The following is a 22740-nucleotide window of genomic DNA, read 5'->3' as shown; positions in this document are numbered from 1 at the left end:
GCAATTCCCTCATTTCTTCGTTTGTTTTGTGTTTTTTTTTTCTCCCTCATGCTTGTCCGTTGTCTGCACTTGGCTTTGATTGCAAAAAACAAAAACAAAAAAAAAACAAAAACAAAACAAAACAAAACAAAAAAAAACTGTGGGGCCCATAAATCTGCATCATTGAATGTCCTTGTCGCCGTTGATGACCTGCTCTCTGCTCCCGTCCCCCTCCTTGGCCTGCTGTGATTGGTGGCTTCGTTGCTTGGCTTGGGCTGTGTTGTGTGAACGGAACAGTTCACCCCAGTATGGCCTTCTCGCCGACAGGTATCATTTCTGTGAGAAGTGTTTCAATGAAATCCAAGGGGAGAGCGTTTCTTTGGGGGATGACCCTTCCCAGCCTCAAACGTAAGTAACTGCATTGTTTTGGAAAGTGCTGTCTTGGTTAGTTGTCAAGTGATTATCCTTAAGCTTCTAGTGGTCTTGGGTTACACTGCCAGTATAGTAGCTCTTTGCCACAGTTGGCTGTTTAAATACAAATTAATTAAAGGAAATAAAAGTTCACATTTCAGATGTTCCATAGACATCTGTGGGTAGTGGCTGCCATGTTAGTCAGCAAAGATAGAAAACATTTCTGTCACAGCAGAAAGTTTTGTCAACACTGATCTAGGAAATATATCAACACTGGGTTGCATGGTCATTTTAGGTATTTCTTCTATATGGAAACAGCTTCTCTCCTAAAAATTGAAAGGCTGTAGTGCAAGGGAACCAAAGTTTTATTTAACTCTTTCAAGTTGAAGGGGAATTGAACAGATAACTTCCTTATAGCCTTCTCATGTTTGGTTATCAGTACTGAAATCAATTATAATCGTTGAGCAACATTCATTTCACATTAGGGGTTTAGGCACTTAATTAGAGTAGCCCAGAAGGAGGAGGGTTGGTTGGGCTTTTGCAGTCTCACAAGCTCTTACTGTGTGTGGCAAATGCCAGGACAAATTTGGAAACATAGCTTAAATTGGCTAATAGCTCTTCTGATTGCTAAAATGTAGTTAGACACTGTTTCAGGTGTGTACTGTTTTAGGAAGAAAGAACTATTTGGTGTACTTTTAATACTCTTCAGTTCCTTCTTTCTGGTTTAACTTGTAATAAACAGAAGCAGTTCAGAACATTCCAAAAAGTGTGGAATTGTTACACTACTAGTGAAAAATAGGGCTTCTGAGGGAAAACTGGTTAATTTTTCCGAATTAAGTCTTGAAGTTGCACTTTTCCTTCAGTCACCGTTGGACTGCAATGTAGTAGAGTCGGGTGCTAGTCTGGGGAGTAGATGGCTGGGTCCCCTTGAACCTTAAGGAGATTTTCTGACCCTTGGCTAAATAAATCAGGCTGACTAGCTCTAAGTAAGTTCCCCTGATAGCAGGAAAGGAAGGTAGCCTTACCATTGGTACGGTTGAGTGGCTTCCCACAAGATCTAAACCTTAGGACCATGAATTTCTTAGACTAAAGAGTATGGAAATCCCCTTCCAATTCTATAGGTTTGTAGTGGGCCTGAGAGTCTGCGTTACTGACAAGCTCCTAGGTCCTTAAATGCTGCTGGTGTTCAGAACACACTTTGAAAAGGAAGGACTTTCACCCTTTAGATCTAGACCATATGTAGTAGGACGGAGTTTAAGTGTGGAGAGAGGTCCTCTTTTCTGTGAGGAGCAATCACTGTAGTCAGCCTTGGGCACCCTGAAGTTTATTCTAGGTAGAGAAGGTTAAGATGTTAGTGTCTGTGTTTGTGAGGCTATGAGCAGTGTGTTGTGCTAGATTTGCGGATGGGAGGCCATGTGAAAGTTTTAAACAGGTAACAATTAGTAACCTGAAATACATGTTTTAATATTGAGATTTTTTTTATTACTATAAAATGTTACTTGACTAGACTGTCCTAAGAAATGAATATTAATTTTAAATAGGGGTTTAGCTCCTTCCATCTACACCATCTTCATAGCTCGGTCTAGGAGCTGTCTATTACTAAAAGCTATAAATGCTGGGGGCACCTGGCTGTCTCAGTCAGGGGAACATGGGACTCTTGACCCTCAGGGTGGTGAGTTCAGCCCCCATGTTGGGTGTAGAGATTACTCAAAGACAAAATTTTTTAAAAAGAAAAAAGGTATAAATACCTAATGATTACTATGAGTAGTAAACAAGGTTTTAAAAAGAACAACAAACTCCTATGTTTCCAGTTGTTAAGTTACTGGGTTCTTCATTTCCTCTCAGGGGAGGTAGATTTATTATAAAGTCTCCAAAAACATAGGCATTCCTTTATGTAAATGTGGGAGCCCAGAATGTACCTATTCAGTGTATCTTCAGTGTCTTAGAAGATTTAAATAATCCACTTTTGCAAGATTTGTTCCTTTGGTTAGAATAGTAGTCAGATTGCTCATCTTTCTGTATTGCTTTTTCTCATTGTGTCCCTCTTTTCTCCTTAGTACAATAAATAAAGAACAATTTTCCAAGAGAAAAAATGACACACTGGATCCTGAACTGTAAGTGGTGCCTTGAATAGTCCGTTTACTTTGATATTCCCTCTTCCTTTCATTCTCTCTGTTTGCATAGCCAGTGCAGTCTGAGGATAAATCTGTACAACATACGTCCAACACGCATGCTGGAAATTTGGAAGCGTTACAGTTAATATCATTTACATTTCACTAAATCCCCTGAATAGTTTGGGCCCAAGTGAAGCTCCCTCCTACCTCTGCTGAGTGTCATGTGTTCCTTCCCTGTGCATTTTCAGACGTCTTCATGCTCCCCTACTTTGTAGTGAGGCCACCCAGAAAGTACCAAACAGTCCTAGTACTCTGGACGCTCCTGGAACAGTTAGAACGCTGTCAGACTTCTTCTTCCTTTTTTTTTTTTAAATAGATTTTGTCAGAGAGAGCATGCGCACAAGCAGGGGGAGTGGCAGACTGAGGTAGAAGCAGGCTTCCTGCTGAACAAGGAGCCCGATGTGGGACTCGATCCCAGGACCCTGGGATCGTGATCTCAGCTACCCAGGCATCCTCAATGGCATCAGACTTCTTTGGAAGTTTAAGCAGTAGTGATCTTTCACTTTTTACTGCCTACCCACAGTCATATTTAAAATTGTCACATTTAGGGGCACCTGGCCTGCTCAGTAGGTAGAGCATGTGACTCAGGGTTTTAAGTTCAAGCCCCATGTTGGGTGTAGAAATTACTTAAAAATAAAATTTTTGGTATGCCTGGATGTCACAGTTGGTTAAGTATCTGACTCTTGGTTTCCACATAGGTCATCATCTTGGGGTCATGCAGTTGGGCTCCACACTCAGCAGGGAGTCTGCTTAAATTCTGTATCGTGCTAACCCCCCTAACCCCTAACCTCCTCCCCCCCACCATGTGCTCCCTCTCTCTCAGATAAAATTGTCACACTCAGTGACTTAATTGCTTTTGAATTTTGCTCTGCCTGTAACACTGAAGAGCTTTTTAAAAACAGTTCCATTCTTTGAATGTAATCTTGGCTGTCTTAAATTGTCAGGAATAAGGGAAAATGTTGGAAAGTTTTGATTTAGTTAAAGTTAAACCAGTTAAAGTTCTGGTTTAATCTCGAATTCTTCGGCTTTTCATTCCAGGTTTGTTGAATGTACAGAGTGTGGAAGAAAGATGCATCAGATCTGTGTCCTTCATCATGAAATCATCTGGCCATCTGGGTGAGACATTAGTATTTTTTCTAGAGTTTTTCTTTGTGAACTTTAGCAAGTTTTTGTCATTGCAATGATTGTATCATATTTTCAAAGTTACTGTGTGTGATAGTTAAAATTCACTTTTAGGGGCACCTAGGTGGCTCACTCTGTTAAAGCATCTGTCTTCGGCTTAGGTCATGATCCTGGGGTCCTGGGATAGACCCCCATGTCAGGCTCCCTGCTGCTCTTTGGGGTTCTGCTCCTTCTCCCTCTGCCGCTCCCCTTGCTTGTACGCCTTGCATTCTCTATCTTTTTATCTTTCAAATAAATAAATAAAATCTTTTAAAAATTCTGAAGTTCACTTTTAAAACATTAAGCTAGAATCCAAAGATATAGGTCTTTCTCTTAATTTGCATGCCTTGTTTTAATCCATATACAAATAGTCTGGTTTTTAAAATTCTTTTGTAATCATTACACATCAAAACTAAGTATTTTTGTAAGATTTATCAGTAGAGTTAAGAAATCTCTAGCACCTAGAAACTAGCAAAGAGTTATTAGAAGGAATTAAATTTGCCAGATTTTGAGTGCTGCTTATACTGGCTACAGTAGGAAAATTTTAAGATACAGAGGGTGTCCATGGGGCAGCTCTGTTCTTACCTCTGAGAAAATGTCATGCTGTGAATGGTTTACTAAATGGTGAAATGGGTTAGGATTTGATGTTTTGTGGGGGTTGGACAGTAAGTTATTATAGCTATTGTCCAGTGAAAGAGTTTCATAGAAATGACTACAAACAGATTTCTGTAAAGAAGCTGTTTTGGGGTCCCAAGTTCTGTTTCTGAATATTCTCCATGTATTTACTTAAGCTGCACATTATCAAAGACTTTGACAACAGTAAATGGATTTTTGTCCATTGTGACACTTGTCTACTACTGTGGGTCTCCGTTCACTCTCCAGGATGGAGTTGATACCAGCTCTGTTCAAGGTTGGGGGTGTCTGTACATGATCTCAGGGTGCCCGACTGAAGAGTTGGAAGAGCAAGTGACTCTTGATCTCACTCAGGGTCATGAGTTTGAAGCCACACACACACCCCCCCCCCCCGCCCCCATCGTGGGGAGGGATTACTTAAATGAATAAATAAATACAAAGTTAAAAAAAGATGGGATCTCTGCACTGTCCTATGCTCTTTACTTTAATTGTTGATGCTGGTTTAGGGATCACAGGGAAGAAGTGGCTAATTAACACATTTCTAGAAAATAACATGCAGGGAAAAATCAGTCATTTGATGTATGTATGGCTTGTGTTCAGATACGCCTTTTTAGTGCTCTCCTTAATTTAAAGAGCTGGGTAAGAATAGTTAAAAGACTTACAGTGATTCTTGCAACTTAAGATCAGTCACTTGGTTAAGAAACACTTTTTTTTATTCTTTTTTTTTTTCCTTAATGCTTTCTAAATGCTCTTTGTATATTGCTTACTTTAAGTCGTTATTATATATTTAGAAATATTTCTCCCAGCTTGTGTTTTGAATTTTAACTTTATATATATACACACACATATATATATGTGTGTGTGTATATATGTATATGGTAGACTTTGTTACTAGTCTATGTTAACTTTAAATGTTTCTCTAAGCTGTGTAAGGAGTGTCTTGGTTTACATTTTAGATTTGTCTGTGATGGCTGCTTAAAGAAATCTGCACGAACCAGGAAAGAAAATAAGTTTTCTGCTAAAAGTAAGTTTACTCTTAGAAGTAAATCCTGGCAATACTTTCCTGAAACATAGTTAAAATAAACTATCCAAGGGGCCAGGCAGCTGGTTCAGTCTGAAGAGCATGTGACTCTTGATCTCTGGGTTGTGAGTTCAAGCCCCACGTTGGGTGTAGAAATAACGTAAAGGATCAGGATTTGAAATGTGCAAGGTATGTGTGTGGATTTTTTTCCCTAAATTTCTTCATTTTGGGGGCCACATGTAGAAATACTATCCAAAATTGCCATACCATGCGTGATTGCCTCGATTTGGTCCATACAGTTAGGACTTCTTGCAGACCTGTCTCGCTTCAGGGACAGGGGGCGTGGTAGCCAAAGATTGTTATCATACAGTTGAGATTATCACATTATTTGGTATTTGGTTTAACGTTATAGATGCCTTTGCACTTTTTACTGACCTACAGAATGCTTTTTTTCCTATAAAGTTTCTCATAATACCTAACCAGTGCTATTTTTAAATATGACTGCAGTTGAGGCAAAGTGCATTTAGGTGTTCTATTTTTTAACATCTGAAATTGGAAATTTTTCCAAATAAAAAGTTGGGTGGAGGGGTGCCTAGGTGGCTCAGTTGGATAAGCAGCTGCCTTTGGTTCTGGGATTGAGTCCTGCATAGGGCTCCCCGCTCAGTGAGGAGTCTGCTTCTCCCTCCCCGCCCCCACACTCATATGCCCTCTCTAGTACATAAAGTAAATATTTTTTTAAAAAGGAGGTGGGCGGAAGACTACCATGTCTTCTTCGATTGCACATGTACTAAAATTGGAATGATAGGGATTTGCATAGTCCCTATGCAAGGATGGCACACAAGTTCATGAAGTATTCCAGGTTTGTTTTTTTTTTTTAAATTAAAGATTGTTTTCAAATATTAACCACATTGCTTTAACAAAATCAAGTTATCTTATTTGTGCAGAAATGATATTTGATATTGAAGCTTAAGACTTTTAACAGTAATAAATTGGCACCTTGGTTACTCCTGGACTTCTCACTGCATTTCTAGGGTTGCCATCTACCAGGCTTGGCACCTTTCTGGAAAACCGTGTGAATGACTTTCTTAGGAGACAAAACCACCCTGAATCAGGAGAAGTCACTGTTCGGGTAGTTCATGCTTCTGACAAAACTGTGGAAGTGAAGCCAGGCATGAAAGCAAGGTATCCAGTAATTTCCCCTTTCCTCTTGTGCTTAGTGTAGCTACTGCTGATGATTCTGATCTGAATGAGATGTTTTTCTCTCCAATCTGCATTGTGTAGGTTTGTAGATAGTGGAGAGATGGCAGAATCCTTTCCATACCGAACCAAAGCCCTCTTTGCCTTTGAAGAGATAGACGGTGTTGACTTGTGCTTCTTTGGCATGCATGTTCAAGAGTATGGCTCTGACTGCCCTCCACCCAACCAGAGGTAGGACCTAACACAGCTGTCTTCCAATTTGAGTGGGAGTTTGAAGCATCATGGGCAAGAAACTATTTCATGTGCTTGGTTTGGAAATGGAAATGCAAATTTTCACTGCTCAGTACTGCTGTTCTGTGGTCATAGTAATAAGGAAGGGGATAGGAACAGCAGCCTGAAATTGGAAGTGGGAAGCAGACTATTTTTCAGAAAATGGCCTTAAATCTAGATTGTGGTAAAGCACCTTGCCTGAGAGGTATGTGAAAAAATGTTAGGATATGTTTAGAGTTTGTTTCCAGAACAAGAATGCTGCCAGAGGGGCGCTTGGGTGGCTCAGTGGGTTAAGCCACTGCCTTCGGCTCGGGTCGTGATCTCAGGGTCCTGGGATCGAGTCCCACATTGGGCTCCCTGCTCAGCAGGGAGCCTGCTTCCTCCTCTCTCTGCCTGCCTCTCTGCCTGCTTGTGATCTCTCTCTGTCAAATAAATAAATAAAATCTTTAAAAAAAAAAAAAAAAAAAGAATGCTGCCAGAATACATTTGGATCCATAAATACTAACACACTGTGTTTCGGGCACTACTGGGTACTGAGTCTGTAATAGAGCCATAGGCTCGCAAAACTCCCCTGAATGGTGCACAGTCTGGTCACTTATCTATGACTATGTGATGTGCATTATCAACGAGGTGAGAAAAGCACAGGAGAGAGAGATTGTGTTTTTAGCCACATGAGTAAGAAATCCTTATGTAACTTGACTTGGTTTCTTTCTCCCCACTTGATGCAGGAGAGTTTACATATCTTACCTCGACAGTGTTCATTTCTTCCGTCCTAAGTGCTTGAGGACCGCAGTCTATCATGAAATTCTAATTGGATATTTAGAATACGTCAAGAAATTAGGGTAAGCATACTGATAAGTGCTGTCTTTAAAAACAGCTTAAACTAATGACCACCATGACATAGGTTGAAGCATGGGTGACTTCCTGCTCCCTTTTCTCAGTGTTGTCATTTGGACAGAAACGGCTGTTGTGACCCTAGTCAGACTCATTCAGATGAGTTCTGTTTCATTCAGTTAGCTGTTAGGTGCAGTTTGATTGGATGGTTGTTACTCATTTAGGGCCAGAACCAAAACCAAACTAAGATCTGGAAGTACACAAATGAGTCCGATTCCTTATGTTCAAAGTAAATACGTGCTTGAAAATATTCCCACTTCCCCTGGCATGTTCTTCCATTAACATTTTGCATTCTCTTGAGCTCTTATCGGAGTGGACCCACGTAGCTTTGGTTTGGTCTTAAAATGCAAACTGGGGACTTGGGGACCCAGGGCTAGCCTCCAATAAGAACTATGCATTGTGAGACCCACTGTAAGTGCTGTGGGTTAGTGGGTTAGGCCTGCTTCTGGCCTGATGCTGGCTTGTACACTCAGTGTTGCCTTAATATTATTTCTCTACTGACCCCACCCTACAGCATTTTTTCTGGAATGGACAGTAAACTTTTCTCTTGAACATTCCCTCTCCGTGTTGTTAGATACACGACAGGGCATATTTGGGCTTGTCCGCCAAGTGAGGGAGATGACTATATCTTCCACTGCCATCCTCCTGACCAGAAGATACCCAAGCCCAAGCGACTGCAGGAGTGGTACAAAAAGATGCTTGACAAGGCCGTGTCTGAGCGAATCGTCCATGACTACAAGGTCAGGAGGACTTGGGGGGCAAGGACTCATCTGTTGCTCTGTAGTCTGCCATTTGACCATCTTAACAGAAATCTTCTGTTTGTTCTTCCTTTTTCAAAGGAAGAAAAAACTCAGTTTTAAAAGAGTCAGATCTACAAATCTCTGTTTTAAAGACGTGATGAAAAACGTATTCTTAATAGCCATTCATGATTAGAGGGCGTCTCATGATAAGAACTTGAACAGATAAGTTTCTTATCTGTTTTTACTCCTGGGGAGAAAGGCAAGAACTGGATGCTTTCCCAGGCAGCAGAGCAGCCTGTAGCCAGGCAGATTCCAGTATTTGTGGTTTGGGTTGTTTTGAACATATTTCTGAGTCGGGGGATGGGGGATGGGCGCAAGGCAGGCATGCCTCACATTGCTCTGTGCGCTGTTACCAGCTGTAGTGAAGGCCGCGGTGTGATTGATTGTGCCTCCCCCTGTGCCATTGGTCCTAGCAGGAAGATGTCCCACTTGTATAAAGGCAGGTAACCTCCCTGTTCTCACAGGCAGAGGATAGATAGACCCAGAACCACTGACTTCAGACCTTGAGTTTTCACTGTTTAGGACTGAATGTCTCCCTGGGCCCTCAATAAAATCTCTGCAGCCTTTCTTTCAGGAGATGTTGCAGTCCTTTGTGTTTCTTGTGTCCACTAGCCATGACTGCTTCTGAATGATAAATGCATCTTTTAAAAAAAAAAGAAAGAAAAAGAAAAATACCTGTCTGTACCGGGGTGTTTTCACAGGATATTTTTAAACAAGCTACTGAAGATCGATTAACAAGTGCAAAGGAGTTGCCTTACTTTGAGGGTGATTTCTGGCCCAACGTTCTGGAGGAGAGCATTAAGGAACTGGAGCAGGAGGAGGAAGAGCGAAAGCGAGAAGAGAACACCAGCAGCGAGAGCACAGATGTAAGGGCTTTGCACTTTCCTTTCCAGCTTCCGCCTTGATTGGCGGGTATAATCCACAAGCAGGCTTCCACTTTTGACTCGATCTTAGAACTCTCAGGTGTGAAAGTTCTTTAAATTGGTCAGGAAATAATTGGCTTAGATAAGTTATTAATGTTCTGTTCCAGTGGTTTTCAACCTTTCTATCATTAGACCCGTGGATTTTCTGGCAATGAAAAAGAGAAGGAAGGAAACCTTGAAAAACTGATAGAAAATTAACGGTTTAGAGCAGGGGGCTGGCAAAAGTGCTTTCCGTAAAGATCCAGGTTGAATATTTCGGGCTTCTCCCCACCCCCCAACACTACTTTCTATATGTATAGAGCATTCTGAGCCGTATGAAAACAGGCCTGGGCCAGAGTTTGCCAGTCCCCCGGACAGAATCTGGCTTTGTAGGGGATCATCTGAGGAGCATTTCCTGGTCAGTTACTTCCCCATAGCATAGCTACCATGGTCTCTGTTGAGTCTGACCTAACAAAAGTCACTTTTAAGTAGTAGCCTGTTAAACTCACAGCCTTGTAGCTTGAATTCATGGACTGGCTCTTTTCAAGTTGTTTTTTTTACAGTAGGCCCATAAAATTCTAGAATGTTCAGTAGCCCACCCTTTCACTCCTTACTCCCTGTTCTCAAATCTGAAATAGGGTGGATCGATCTGAGTGGTGTCCAAACTGTGGGGCTCTTCTAAGCAAATAGCTAAGGCTACCATTGTCTTATTGAAGGGTCTTAGCGTAGGGAGTCTTCACTGGAAGAAAATTAGCGCACAGACCTTAGTAAATATTAGTCTGCTGTAAAAGCTTAAAAAAAGAGGGTCTGTCTGGAAAGCACTGGTAGAATTAGAATCTCTAGTTTCAAAGAAAAGAAGAACCCATTACCATTAGTATTATTCAGATCACTTCTTAACAAGAATGTTAACATTTTCTTGTCCCCTCTGCTAACCTGCAGGTGACAAAGGGAGACAGCAAAAATGCTAAAAAGAAAAATAATAAGAAAACCAGCAAAAACAAGAGCAGCCTGAGTAGGGGCAACAAGAAGAAGCCGGGCATGCCCAATGTATCCAACGACCTCTCGCAGAAACTGTATGCCACAATGGAGAAACACAAAGAGGTAAGAGGTAGCCACTTGGGGGGAAGCAGCAGAGCAGGAGGTCTGAAACACTGCCCCCCCCCCCCCCCCCCCGTTAGCATTTAAGGTGTGAGCACGGGACCATTTGAAATTCAGAAGGAAGAAATCATCCGAGGGGTAAGAAGAAAGAAAAGAGGATAGGTAGAGTGGGAGCTAAGAACAGGAAGTGATAAGGTTTCCTTGATTATTTCAGTGGTGTCGTATTGTGTCTCGTGCATTAAAAGCATAAGCATAGTTTGTCCAACCCAGTTTGTAATCCTCAGGGTTTCTGAGTTCTGGTGGGTGCCTCGTTTTGATGTTATCAACAATAATCATTAGCTATTTTGAGCAGTATTTCGTGTCATGAGATTCTGGCCTGACAAAGTAGTTGGGGAGGGTCCCTAGAGTGTATTATAATAGGCTTGACTTAAATTATGCATCTAGTCTTCTGACTTTGTTTAGCCTGAAGCTGTTAGTAGCGGCTATCTATTGGGAATTAAAATCTAAGGTTGTCAGTTTAGCTTAAATTTGGGTATTGTCTTAGCTAGAGGGTAACATACAGTGGAACTAATCAAGAGGATTGTTACTGCAGGGTTGGTCGTAGTAAAGATTTCTAAGGGAGTCACCAGGTGGTTTTATTTCTTTGCCTCTGTTTTGAGTGCATCGTTAAAGGGATTCCCCACTGGTTAGATCCAGTGCTTTCCCGTGCATCACATTTCAAAACGCTCTTCCTTGCTTTATGAGCCTTTCTTTGAGCCATAATGTTAAACCCAGTGTTGAAAGGTCAGACACACATCACAGTCCTCCCTTGATGCTTATCACTTTTGGCATCTGTTCAAGAGGTGTCTCTACTCTGTGTGCTCTCTTGCCCTATGTTCTTTTTCTAGAAATGTCTTAATCTCGTTTTACGCAAATATTGCTGCCCAAGTTCAAGTGTCACTGCCAGTTCGCACAGAGTTTCGTTTCTGAGAAACTGGCGGGATGTAGTGGGCAGTGCAGCAGGTGCTCACAGGTTCCTCATCTCTTGAAGGAACCTTTGCGATTTTCAGCTTAGTAAGAGTTTATAGTTAGATACAAATAACGCGAAGTACATGTGCAATGCCGGCTTTCTGTTGCAGCCTTTACACTAATGGTTATGGGAGTTAAGAGTGGTTGTGTCTTTTCAAACTTCGATGAACAAGAATTTTCTTGTTTCTGCAGCAAGGACTAAGAAGGTTCTGCTTTTTTCTTTCTCACCCCCCAAATTTCAAACTTAAGAAAGTTGCAGAGTGTTGCCCCTCACTTAGATTCACCGGTTGTTAACATTTTGCTACACCTTTTTTATCTGTAGTTCAGCAAGCACCTTCTAAGAAAAAAAGACCTCCTCTCCTTAACCACACTGTGGCTTCACACTCAGGATATTGCCCCCGGCGCCACTCTCTAATGTCTGGTTGTTAGGCTCCAGTCGAGGATTACCGTCTCAGTCCCGGCTCTCTTGTCATCGGTAACATGGGCGTTTTATTGAAGGTCAGGGCCCAAGTAGAATGTCCCTCAGTTTGGATTTGTCTGACTTGTTTCCTTGTGATTCGATTCAGAGTCGGCCGTAGATTGGATCTTAGAGTGGACCCTTCTGATCTGGAAGGGATTATTAAATAAGAGAATAAGGTGTCGATCTTGGGCCCTCTGTCGTCGTCCTCGGCGGAGAGACCAGAGGTTTTGAGCAGCCTTGCAAGCCTCCCTGCTGACTCCCCTGTTTGCTGCCATTGACCCAGCGCTGCACTTACCCTGGAGTCAGACTGCGATGGTCTCTTTCGTAGGTCTTCTTTGTGATCCGTCTCATCGCTGGCCCTGCCGCCAACTCCCTGCCTCCCATTGTCGATCCTGACCCCCTCATCCCCTGCGATCTGATGGATGGGCGGGATGCCTTCCTTACCCTCGCGAGGGACAAGCACCTGGAGTTCTCTTCACTCCGAAGAGCCCAGTGGTCCACCATGTGCATGCTGGTGGAGCTGCACACCCAGAGCCAGGACCGCTTCGTCTATACCTGCAACGAGTGCAAACACCACGTGGAGACGCGCTGGCACTGCACCGTCTGCGAGGTAGGCCCCGGGGGCGGGGGAGCGGGGGGAGGTCTGGGTCCCCAAGAGGCAGCAGGAACAGACGTTACTACACAGGCCTGTGCTTGGTGCCGGTGGGGAGTCAGAGCAGAGCGGGAGGGGCCCAGCCTTGGAGTGGCTCTCTACAAGGCAGCTTTGGGGCCCGAATGACTCCGTCCGGGAGAGTTGACTGCACCCATTTTCCCCGCAGGATTATGATTTGTGTATCACCTGCTATAACACTAAAAACCATGACCACAAAATGGAGAAACTCGGTCTCGGCTTAGACGACGAGAGCAACAGCCAGCAGGCTGCGGCCACCCAGAGCCCGGGAGACTCTCGCCGCCTGAGCATCCAGCGCTGCATCCAGTCCCTGGTGCACGCCTGCCAGTGCCGCAACGCCAACTGCTCGCTGCCGTCCTGCCAGAAGATGAAGCGGGTGGTGCAGCACACCAAGGGCTGCAAGCGGAAAACCAACGGGGGCTGCCCCATCTGCAAGCAGCTCATCGCCCTCTGCTGCTACCACGCCAAGCACTGCCAGGAGAACAAGTGCCCGGTGCCCTTCTGCCTCAACATCAAGCAGAAGCTCCGGCAGCAGCAGCTGCAGCACCGGCTCCAGCAGGCGCAGATGCTCCGCAGGAGGATGGCCAGCATGCAGCGGACCGGCGTGGTGGGGCAGCAGCAGGGTCTGCCCTCCCCGACTCCTGCCACTCCCACCACGCCCACGGGCCAGCAGCCAGCCACACCGCAGACGCCGCAGCCCCAGCCTCCCTCGCAGCCTCAGCCCACCCCTCCCAACAGCATGCCGCCCTACCTGCCCAGGACTCAGCCTGCTGGCCCTGTCTCCCAGGGTAAGGCGGCGGGCCAGGTGACCCCTCCCACCCCCCCTCAGACTGCTCAGCCACCCCTCCCGGGGCCCCCGCCCGCCGCAGTGGAAATGGCCATGCAGATTCAGAGGGCGGCTGAGACGCAGCGCCAGATGGCCCACGTGCAAATTTTTCAAAGGCCAATCCAGCACCAGATGCCCCAGATGACTCCAATGGCCCCCATGGGTATGAACCCACCCCCGATGACCAGAGGTCCCAGCGGGCATCTGGAGCCAGGGATGGGGCCCACGGGGATGCAGCAGCAGCCGCAGTGGGTGCAGGGAGGATTGCCTCAGCCCCAGCAGCTACAGCCTGGGATGCCGCGGCCACCAGCCATGATGTCGGTGGCCCAGCATGGCCAGCCCTTGAATATCGCTCCCCAGCCAGGACTGGGCCAGGTAGGTGTGAGCCCTCTCAAACCAGGCACTGTGTCTCAACAAGCCTTACAAAACCTTTTGCGGACTCTCAGGTCTCCCAGCTCTCCCCTACAGCAGCAACAGGTGCTTAGTATCCTTCACGCCAACCCCCAGCTGTTGGCTGCGTTCATCAAGCAGCGGGCTGCCAAGTATGCCAACTCGAATCCGCAGCCCCTCCCTGGGCAGCCTGGCATGCCCCAGGGCCAGCCGGGGCTGCAGCCACCCACCCTGCCAGGCCAGCAGGGGGTGCACTCTAACCCAGCCATGCCTAACATGAACCCCATGCAAGCAGGCGTCCAGAGGGCCGGCCTGCCCCAGCAGCAGCCGCAGCAGCAGCTCCAGCCGCCCATGGGCGGGATGAGCCCCCAGGCTCAGCAGATGAACATGAACCACAGCACCATGCCTTCGCAGTTCCGAGACATCTTGAGGCGGCAGCAGATGATGCAGCAGCAGCAGCAGCAGCAGCAGGGAGCGGGGCCCGGAATCGGCCCCGGGATGGCCAACCATAACCAGTTCCAGCAACCCCAAGGAGTCGGCTACCCCCCGCCGCCACCGCCCCCCCAGCAGCAGCAGCCGCCGCGGATGCAGCACCACATGCAGCAGATGCAACAGGGGAGCATGGGGCAAATGGGCCAGCTCCCGCAGGCCTTGGGGGCGGAGGCCGGAGCCAGCCTGCAGGCGTATCAGCAACGACTCCTCCAGCAGCAGATGGGGTCCCCCGCTCAGCCCAACCCCATGAGCCCCCAGCAGCATATGCTCCCAGGCCAGGCTCAGTCCCCACACCTCCAAGGCCAGCAGATCCCTTCTTCTCTCTCCAATCAAGTGCGTTCTCCCCAGCCTGTCCCTTCTCCGCGGCCACAGTCCCAGCCCCCCCACTCCAGCCCTTCCCCAAGGATGCAGCCTCAGCCTTCTCCACACCACGTTTCCCCACAGACCAGTTCTCCACACCCTGGGCTGGTAGCTGCCCAGGCCAACCCCATGGAACAAGGGCATTTTGCCAGCCCGGACCAGAGTTCAATGCTGTCTCAGCTCGCTAGCAATCCAGGCATGGCAAACCTCCATGGTGCAAGCGCCACGGACCTGGGACTCAGCACCGATAACTCAGACTTGAATTCAAACCTCTCACAGAGTACACTAGACATACACTAGAGACACCTTGTAGTATTTTGGGAGCAAAAAAATTATTTTCTCTTAACAAGACTTTTTGTACTGAAAACAATTTTTTTGAATCTTTCTTAGCCTAAAGACAATTTTCCGTGGAACACACAAGAACTGTGCAGTAGCTGTTTGTGGTTTAAAGCAAACATGCCAGATGAACCTGAGGGATGATAGAATACAAAGAATATATTTTTGTTATGGCTGGTTACCACCGGCCTTTTTTTTTTCCCTTGTGTGTGTGGTTCAAGTGTGCACTGGGAGGAGGCTGAGGTCTGTGAAGCCAACCACATGCTCCTGCCTTGCACCTCCGATAGGTTTTATTATTTTTTTTAAATTAATGAAAATATGTAATATTAATAGTTATTATTTACTGGTGCAGATGGTTGACATTTTTCCCTATTTTCCTCACTTTATGGAAGAGTTAGAACATTTCTAAAACCAGAGGACAAAAGGGGTTAATGTTACTTTAAAATTACATTCTATATATATATAAATATATATAAATATATATTAAAATACCAATTTTTTTTCTCTGGGTGCAAAGATGTTCATTCTTTTAAAAATGTAAAAAAAAAAAAAAAAATTTCACCTTTCCTCCCCTCAAGTCAACTTTTGTGCTCCAGAAAATTTTCTATTCCATAAGTCTGAGCGTAAAAACTTCAAGTATTAAAATAATTTGTACATGTAGAGAGAAAAATGACTTTTTCAAAATATACAGGGGCAGCTGCCAAAATTGATGTATTATATATTGTGGTTCTGTTTCTTGAAAGAATTTTTTTCGTTATTTTTACATCTAACAAAGGAAAAAATTAAAAAGAGGGTAAGAAACGATTCCAGTGGGATGATTTTAACATACAAAATGTCCCTGGGGTTTCTTCTTTGCTTGCTTTCTTCCTCCTTACCCTGCCCCTACCCCATACACACACACGCACACACACACACACACACACACACACACACACTTTCTGTAAAACTTGAAAATAGAAAGCAAAAACCCTCAACTGTTGTAAATCATGCAATTAAAGTTGATTACTTATAAATATGAACTTTGGATCACTGTATAGACTGTTAAATTTGATTTCTTATTACCTATTGTTAAATAAACTGTGTGAGACAGACACCTGACCTTGTTTTACTTCTTGCCATCACATCTTTGTCTTAGAATGCATCCATTTGAGTAAGTGCCTGATACGTGGGATTCAGAGGAAAAGGCAAAAGCACTAGCTTGGAGCCTTCCTAAACTATCACGTAAAGTGAGTTCACAAATAGATTCTGATAAATTTCTCCAGAGCTCGGGAAAACCCAAGGACCAGCAAAATGTCAGTTTCACCAGTTTGACTTGGTATTAATTAGCCAATAATAGCTTTATATAGGACCTTCTTCCAGGGCTCCCTATGGATGGATGACCTCATGGTCTTCTGATCTCTCTCATCTTACAGAGATGAGAATGAGCACCTTAGAGGAATCCTATATCTGCCCAAGTCAGAAGTAACTCCTTGAAACAGCGGCACTGGATGTTACAGCAACAGTATGTTCCTGTCCTGTTACACTTTGGTTTTGCTACTTGCCAACTAAGAAGTCAATGGGGGATGAGGTTGTAAGAAAGGAAAATGTGTGGTAATAAAACCTGGAAGCCTAAGAGATTACAGCAATGAGCCTTAGTATATTGTGCTAGCTAGAATGAAGAATGAATGAAGAGCTTACTGGTCTCCAACTGAATACTACTAACAGCTTTGGCATCGTTGGGCAGACCTTGTCTTTGTCCTAGAGCGTCACACTATGATAAGTCTACTAAGGGCTAAAGAAAGATCTTCAAGTAGCTTAATCCAACACCTATTTGTTCTGTTTTACATTGTCTCAACAAAAATAACCAGTATCTTAACGCGAGGTGAACTTGCACACTAAGCATTAATCAGAGACCATCCCAGAAAACGTGTCAAGTGCCTACCAGTCTCCGGTCAGTGGTCCAGCAGATCCGCTTGGAGCACCTACATCATGTGCCAGACCAAATGGCACGCAAGGACAGGATGCAGCCCTGCAAGAAGATGGAAGGATGCTTAAGTGAGATAAAACAAAGTGTTGATGTATGTATAAGCAAGGAACAGATGGGAGTCAGGGAAACCTACTGATGGGGAATTGGGTAAGTTCTGGAAAGGACAGTATTTAAAATGGATCTTGAACGGCTGCCAGGCTGGTTCAGTCATGCAACTCTATCGCAGGGTCATAAATTCGAGCCCTGCGTGTGGCATAGATCTATGGATCTTGGGAAGATGAATGGGAAAAGCTGGAAAAGAGTAAGGAGGAACCGCACCAGGAGAGAAGAATCTGATCCCGTTGGGAAAATAGTTTCAGCTCTACATGGCTGACACCAGATTACAGAAGAGGGTGAATGCCTGTTAAAAGACCCCTGTTTTCTCCGTGGTACTAGGGGCCCAGGATTGATCTGAGCCCCCAAAAGGGAAAAATACTCAAGAATTCTAACTCCTTTCCAAGCCATAAATATCCAGCTTTCACACCTCTAGTCTCCTTAGCTTCAAGACATGTGGGTTGAAGTGTTCAATCCCATTTTCATTACAACGTTGAAAAGAAAAGTGGGGGCAGAAGTAAAGAAATGGGGTGGGGGGGGGGAGCTGTTGTCTAGGTCAGAGGCAGTGCTAGGGAGGGGGAAGGTAAGAATCCAGAGGCAGGAATACAAGAAGCTGATTTCAATATTCCTGTGTATTTGAAAATTCTCACCATGAAAAGTTGGGAAGAGCTGAAAGGAGCCACAACTCTCCAGTTGAGCTGTTTATAACACATCAGTCTAGGAAATGGACCTGGGGAGGTGAGCAGTGTTCAGGGTTCATTTACTTAGCTCACTGAAATCCTCAAAAACACCCCCAACTGATCAGTGAGAAGACTGCAGCTCCAGCGACAACTTGCTCAAGGTAACGCAGCCAGGAAATGGGTTACCAGAATTTCAAAGGCCTGAGGGGATCCAAAGCCTTTCTTCTGCACATCCTTCATCTCCCATACCGCAGAGAACCCCTAGTGATGGCAGCAAATTAACACATAGGACACAGGGGCTCTGCGCCAAGCCAATGCAACACACAGACTCAAAACTGAAAGGGGAGAAAGAAACCAAGGAATCTGAAAGGTAAGTTCCTCAGGCTTCCCCTTTTACAAACAAGGAACCCGGTCTCCAGACAGATGGTTTCCTGGAGTGTTACGTTCATGATGAGGTCATGCTATTTCAAGATCACATAAGGCCAGCATCAAAAAGAACAAAATGTTGGGGCGCCTGGGTGGCTCAGTGGGTTAAAGCCTCTGCCTTCGGCTCAGGTCATGATCCCGGGGTCCTGGGATCGAGCCCCGCATCGGACTCTCTGCTCAGCAGGGAGCCTGCTTCCTCCTCTGTCTCTGCCTGCCTCTCTGCCTACTTGTGATCTCTGTCCAATAAATAAATAAAATCTTTAAAAAAAAAAACAAAAACAAAATGTTTAGGAATAGATTTAACAACAACAATCCAAAAAAAGCGTAAGATGTGTACACCGAAAACTAAAAACACTGAAACTAAAGACCTAAATAAATGAAAAGACATTGTTCATGGATCAGAAGCCTGGGAAGTCCTCAGTAATTTGTTAGGAAAGAGGTACTCCAAATCCATCTGGAGATTCTATGTAACCCCTTCCAAAATATCTGCTGGCTTTTTGCATTTTTTTTATTTTTTTTTGCAGAAATTGAGATGCCAATCCTAAAATGTATATGTAAATGCAAAGGAGCCAAATAGCCAAAAACAATCTTTGAAAAAGTGTAAATTTGGAGGACTCATAACTTCCAAATTTCAAACTTAAACTTCAAATCTACACTAATCAAGACGAGCAGTAGCATAAGGACAAGACATTTAGATCAATGGAACCGAGTCCAGAAACAAAGCCATATACTTATGGTCAAGTGATTTTTTTATAAGGATGCCAAGAGAAGTCAATGCAGAAGAAATAGTCTTTACAACAAATGGTGCAGGGACAACTGGATAGCCACGGATCAAAGAAAGAAGTTGGACCTCTACCTCACACCAAATACAAAAATTAACTCAAAATAGATCGTCAGACCAAACTGTAAGAGCTAAAACTACAAAAGTCCTAGAAGAAAACAGGTAGAGGTCTTCGTGACCACGGTAATCCATGACTAGATAGGACATCTAAAGCACAAGCAACCGGGGTGAAAATTGGACTTGAACAGAATTCCAAACTCTTGTCCACCCAAGGATATCAGGAAAGTGAAAAGACACCCCACAGAATGGCATCATGTATTTGTGAATCGTATCTGGTAAGAGTCTGTGTATCCAGACTATATAGAAAATCTGACACTCAACCACAAAAAGACAAATAACCCAATGAAAAATTGGGCAACAGATTTGAAGAGTTGTTTTTCCCCAAAGAGGAGATACAAATGACCCGTAAGCACGTGGAAATGAAACCACAAGAAAAATACAGATGTGGGGCGCCTGGGTGGCTCTGATGGTTAAGTGTCTGCCACGGGCTCGGGTCATGATCTCCGGATCCTGAGATCAAGCCCCACATCAGCTCCCGGCTCTGCAGGGAGTCTGCTTCTCCCTCTCTGCTCCTCCCCCTGCTTGTGCTCACTTGCTCTCGCTTTCTCTCTCTCTCTCTCTCTCTCTCTTGCAAATGAATAAAAAGATATCTAGAAGAAGAAGAAGAGAAAAAGAAAGAGGAGGAGGAGGAGGAGAAGAAGAAAAGTGCAGATACATGGAGATGAAGACAGATTCACGAATGCTTCAGCAAGGCTTGACTTTAAACTCGAGTTTTTCTCTTCTTCATTCTTGAAGCCTCCTCCTCCCCTGAACTTGTTTTTCTGTAGATCCTTTGTCCCAGGAACTCCCTTCTTATCAATGTGGACATCTCACTGATCTCAGTGTATACTTAGTAACGAGACTCAGATAGCTGTTGCCAGAGCTGGTCAGGAGACCACCTTGAAGACATGATGAACGTGGCTGGCAGCACATACCAGATTCCTATCGAAACGGCCCCGATCCTGTATTTTCTTATAAAACCCTTCAGCCTTGTACCCCGCAGGCAGCTCTGCAGTTTTGCTGGGTTTTTTTGGTTTTGGGTTTAAAGTAGGTTCCACACCCAACGTGGAGCCTGAACTCACAAATGTGAGATTAAGAGTTGCATGCTCAAAAAAAAAAAAAAAAAAAAAAAAAAAGTTGCATGCTCTACTGACTACGCCAGCCAGGGGCCCCTAGTCTATAGTTTTGAAGACACTACCTTGTTGCAGCCTCCTTTGCCTGGCCAAGTAATAAAATTATCACTCTTCTTATCACCAAACTGTCTTTGTATTCTATTTCAGCACAGAGGAGCACAGAGGTTGGTATGACAACAAAAAGATGCTTAACATCATTAGTAATTAGGGAAATGCCAATCAAAACTACAATGAGATACCATTTCACACCCACTAGGACGGCTAGGATCAAAGATACAGGCTGGTGAGGATGTGGAGAAAGTGGGACCTCACACACTCCCAGGGGGGATGTGAAAGGGGGCAGCCACTTTAGAAAACTGTAGCAATTTCTCTAAGTTAAATATTCAGGGGAGCTTGAGGGGCTCAGTGGGTTAAGCATCTGACTCCTGGTTTCAGGTCAGGTCATGATCTCAGGGTCATGAAATCAAGTCCCACTTTGGCTCGGTACTTGGTATGGAGTCTGCTTAAGATTCTCTTTCTCCCCCTTCCTCAGCCCTCCCCTCATCCTCTCTCTCTCTCTCTCTCAGAAAAAGAATGTTCTTTAGGTTAAATATCTCTAAGAATGATTTGTACACTGCAGAAAATTTATCTCAGTAAATACCTGTTTGTAACATAAAAAGTAGTTATACATAAAGTTACCGTATGCCCTAGCAATTCCTCTCCTTGTTATAGACCCAAGGAAACTGAAAACGTATGTTCACACAAATATCCGTACACAAACACCTACGGCAGCATTATTCGTAACAGATGAAATACTAAGCAATTCAAACGTCCATCAGCTGACAAATGGATATCCATCCAATGGGATATTACTCAACCATTGAAAGGAATGAGGTGGTGATTTACGCAACAACCTGGATGAACTCTAAACACGTGGTACTCAATGAAAGAAGCCAAACACGAAAGACCACATACTATATGGTTCTATGTATATGAACAACCTCAAACAGAAAAATGCTCAGAGACCGAAAGTAGATCAGCGCTTGCCAGGGGCCAGGAAAAGGGGAGCATGAGGAATGACTGCTGATAGGTATGGGCTTGATTTGGGGGAGATGAGAATGTCCCAGAATTGACAGTGGTGATGGTTGCACAGCCTGAATATACTAAAAACTCTGAATTGAGAGATTTATTCTTTTTAAAGATTTTATTTGTCAGAGAGAACACAAGCGGGGGTGGGCAGAGGAGGAATAAGGCTCCCTGCTGAGCCCAATGCAGGGCTCGATCCCAGAACCCTGGGATCATAACCTGAGCTGAAGGCAGACGCTTAACCCACTGAGCCACCCAGGCACCCCAAAGCCCAAGATTTTTGAGAAGGAAGTTGATCACCCTTCTTCCTGACGATACAGAAGTTAACCCAAAAGTAAGAATACGTGCAGTTAACACCTCCCAAATATAACGCTAAACCTAAGTCCAGTCACTTCCCATTTATGAGGCGCTGAAGACCTATTGTGTATGATGAGCTCTGGAGACAGAAGAAGGAAGAACTAAACCAAAACCAAAATGAAGTGGTAGTCACAGTAAACTATAAAATGAGAAGTCTTGGGCTGCCTGGGTGGCTCAGAGGGTTAAGCCTCTGCCTTCAGCTCAGGTCATGATCTCAGGTCCTGGGATTGAGCCCCGCATCGGACTCTCTGCTCAGCAGGGAGCCTGCTTCCCCCTCTCTCTCTGCCTGCCTCTCTGCCTAGTTGTGATCTGTCAAATAAATAAATAAAATCTTTGGGGCGCCTGGGTGGCTCAGGGGGTTAAAGCCTCTGCCTTCAGCTCAGGTCATGATCCCAGGGTCCTGGGATCGAGTCCCGCATAGGGCTCTCTGCTCAAGAGGGAGCCTGCTTCCCCCTCTCTCTCTGCCTGCCGCTCTGCCTATTTGTGATCTCTCTCTGTCAAATAAATAAATAAAATCTTTATAAATAAATAAATAAATAAACATAAAACCAAAAGTCTTGGGGAACAACCTAAGTGCCAACAGGTATGACTGTGCGAAGAAGTAATGATCTATACAGATGGGTAGAGCAGAGCGGTGTTCAGTCCTGGGAAAGAAGGGAATCCTGCCCCCGGTGACATCGGTGGACCCCGAGGCTGTTCTGCTAAGTGAGGAGAGTCAGAGAAAGACTGACACTGGTGTCCATTCCATGTAGAATCTGAAAAAGCCACACTTGCACACACAGAGAGTAGAATGGTGGTCACCAGCGGCTCAGGGGTTGGGGGACTCGGGGAGGTGCTTTTTAAAGGTGACCAACTTGGAACTGGGAGACAGACTCTGAGTCCTGAGGATCTGATGCACACAGCCTAGCGGTCTGACTCACCAAGACTGCAGTAGCAGCTTCAACAGTGCCAACAGGCTAGCTCTTAACTGACCCCCCCCACCAAAAAAGAACGAATTCTGTGACATAAGAGACAGCAGCTAAAGTTAAAGTGGCAATTATCACATCGCTACATCCACA

The 22740-nt window shown here is 44.7% G+C and overlaps 1 protein-coding gene across 1 annotated transcript in view; it reads left to right on the top strand.

The window, feature by feature from the left end:
• Nucleotides 1-15195, top strand: part of EP300 (EP300 lysine acetyltransferase) — a 76749-nt gene extending 61554 nt beyond the window's left edge. Inside the window, exons 20-31 of the mRNA XM_080811261.1 lie at nt 307-387; nt 2448-2504; nt 3603-3680; nt 5315-5382; nt 6411-6561; nt 6661-6807; nt 7575-7688; nt 8315-8480; nt 9242-9406; nt 10382-10543; nt 12337-12618; nt 12827-15195. Coding sequence (XP_080667387.1) covers nt 307-387; nt 2448-2504; nt 3603-3680; nt 5315-5382; nt 6411-6561; nt 6661-6807; nt 7575-7688; nt 8315-8480; nt 9242-9406; nt 10382-10543; nt 12337-12618; nt 12827-15046 — 3691 coding nt within the window. The 3' untranslated portion in view covers nt 15047-15195. The remainder of the gene's footprint in view (nt 1-306; nt 388-2447; nt 2505-3602; nt 3681-5314; nt 5383-6410; nt 6562-6660; nt 6808-7574; nt 7689-8314; nt 8481-9241; nt 9407-10381; nt 10544-12336; nt 12619-12826) is intronic.
• Nucleotides 15196-22740: the final 7545 nt, after the last annotated feature.

The sequence above is a fragment of the Martes martes genome, assembly GCF_963455335.1.
Source record: "Martes martes genome assembly, chromosome: 8".
Classification (NCBI taxonomy): domain Eukaryota; kingdom Metazoa; phylum Chordata; class Mammalia; order Carnivora; family Mustelidae; genus Martes; species Martes martes.
Note: the sequence above shows the minus strand (reverse complement) of the source record. Positions and strands in the feature narration are given on the sequence as shown.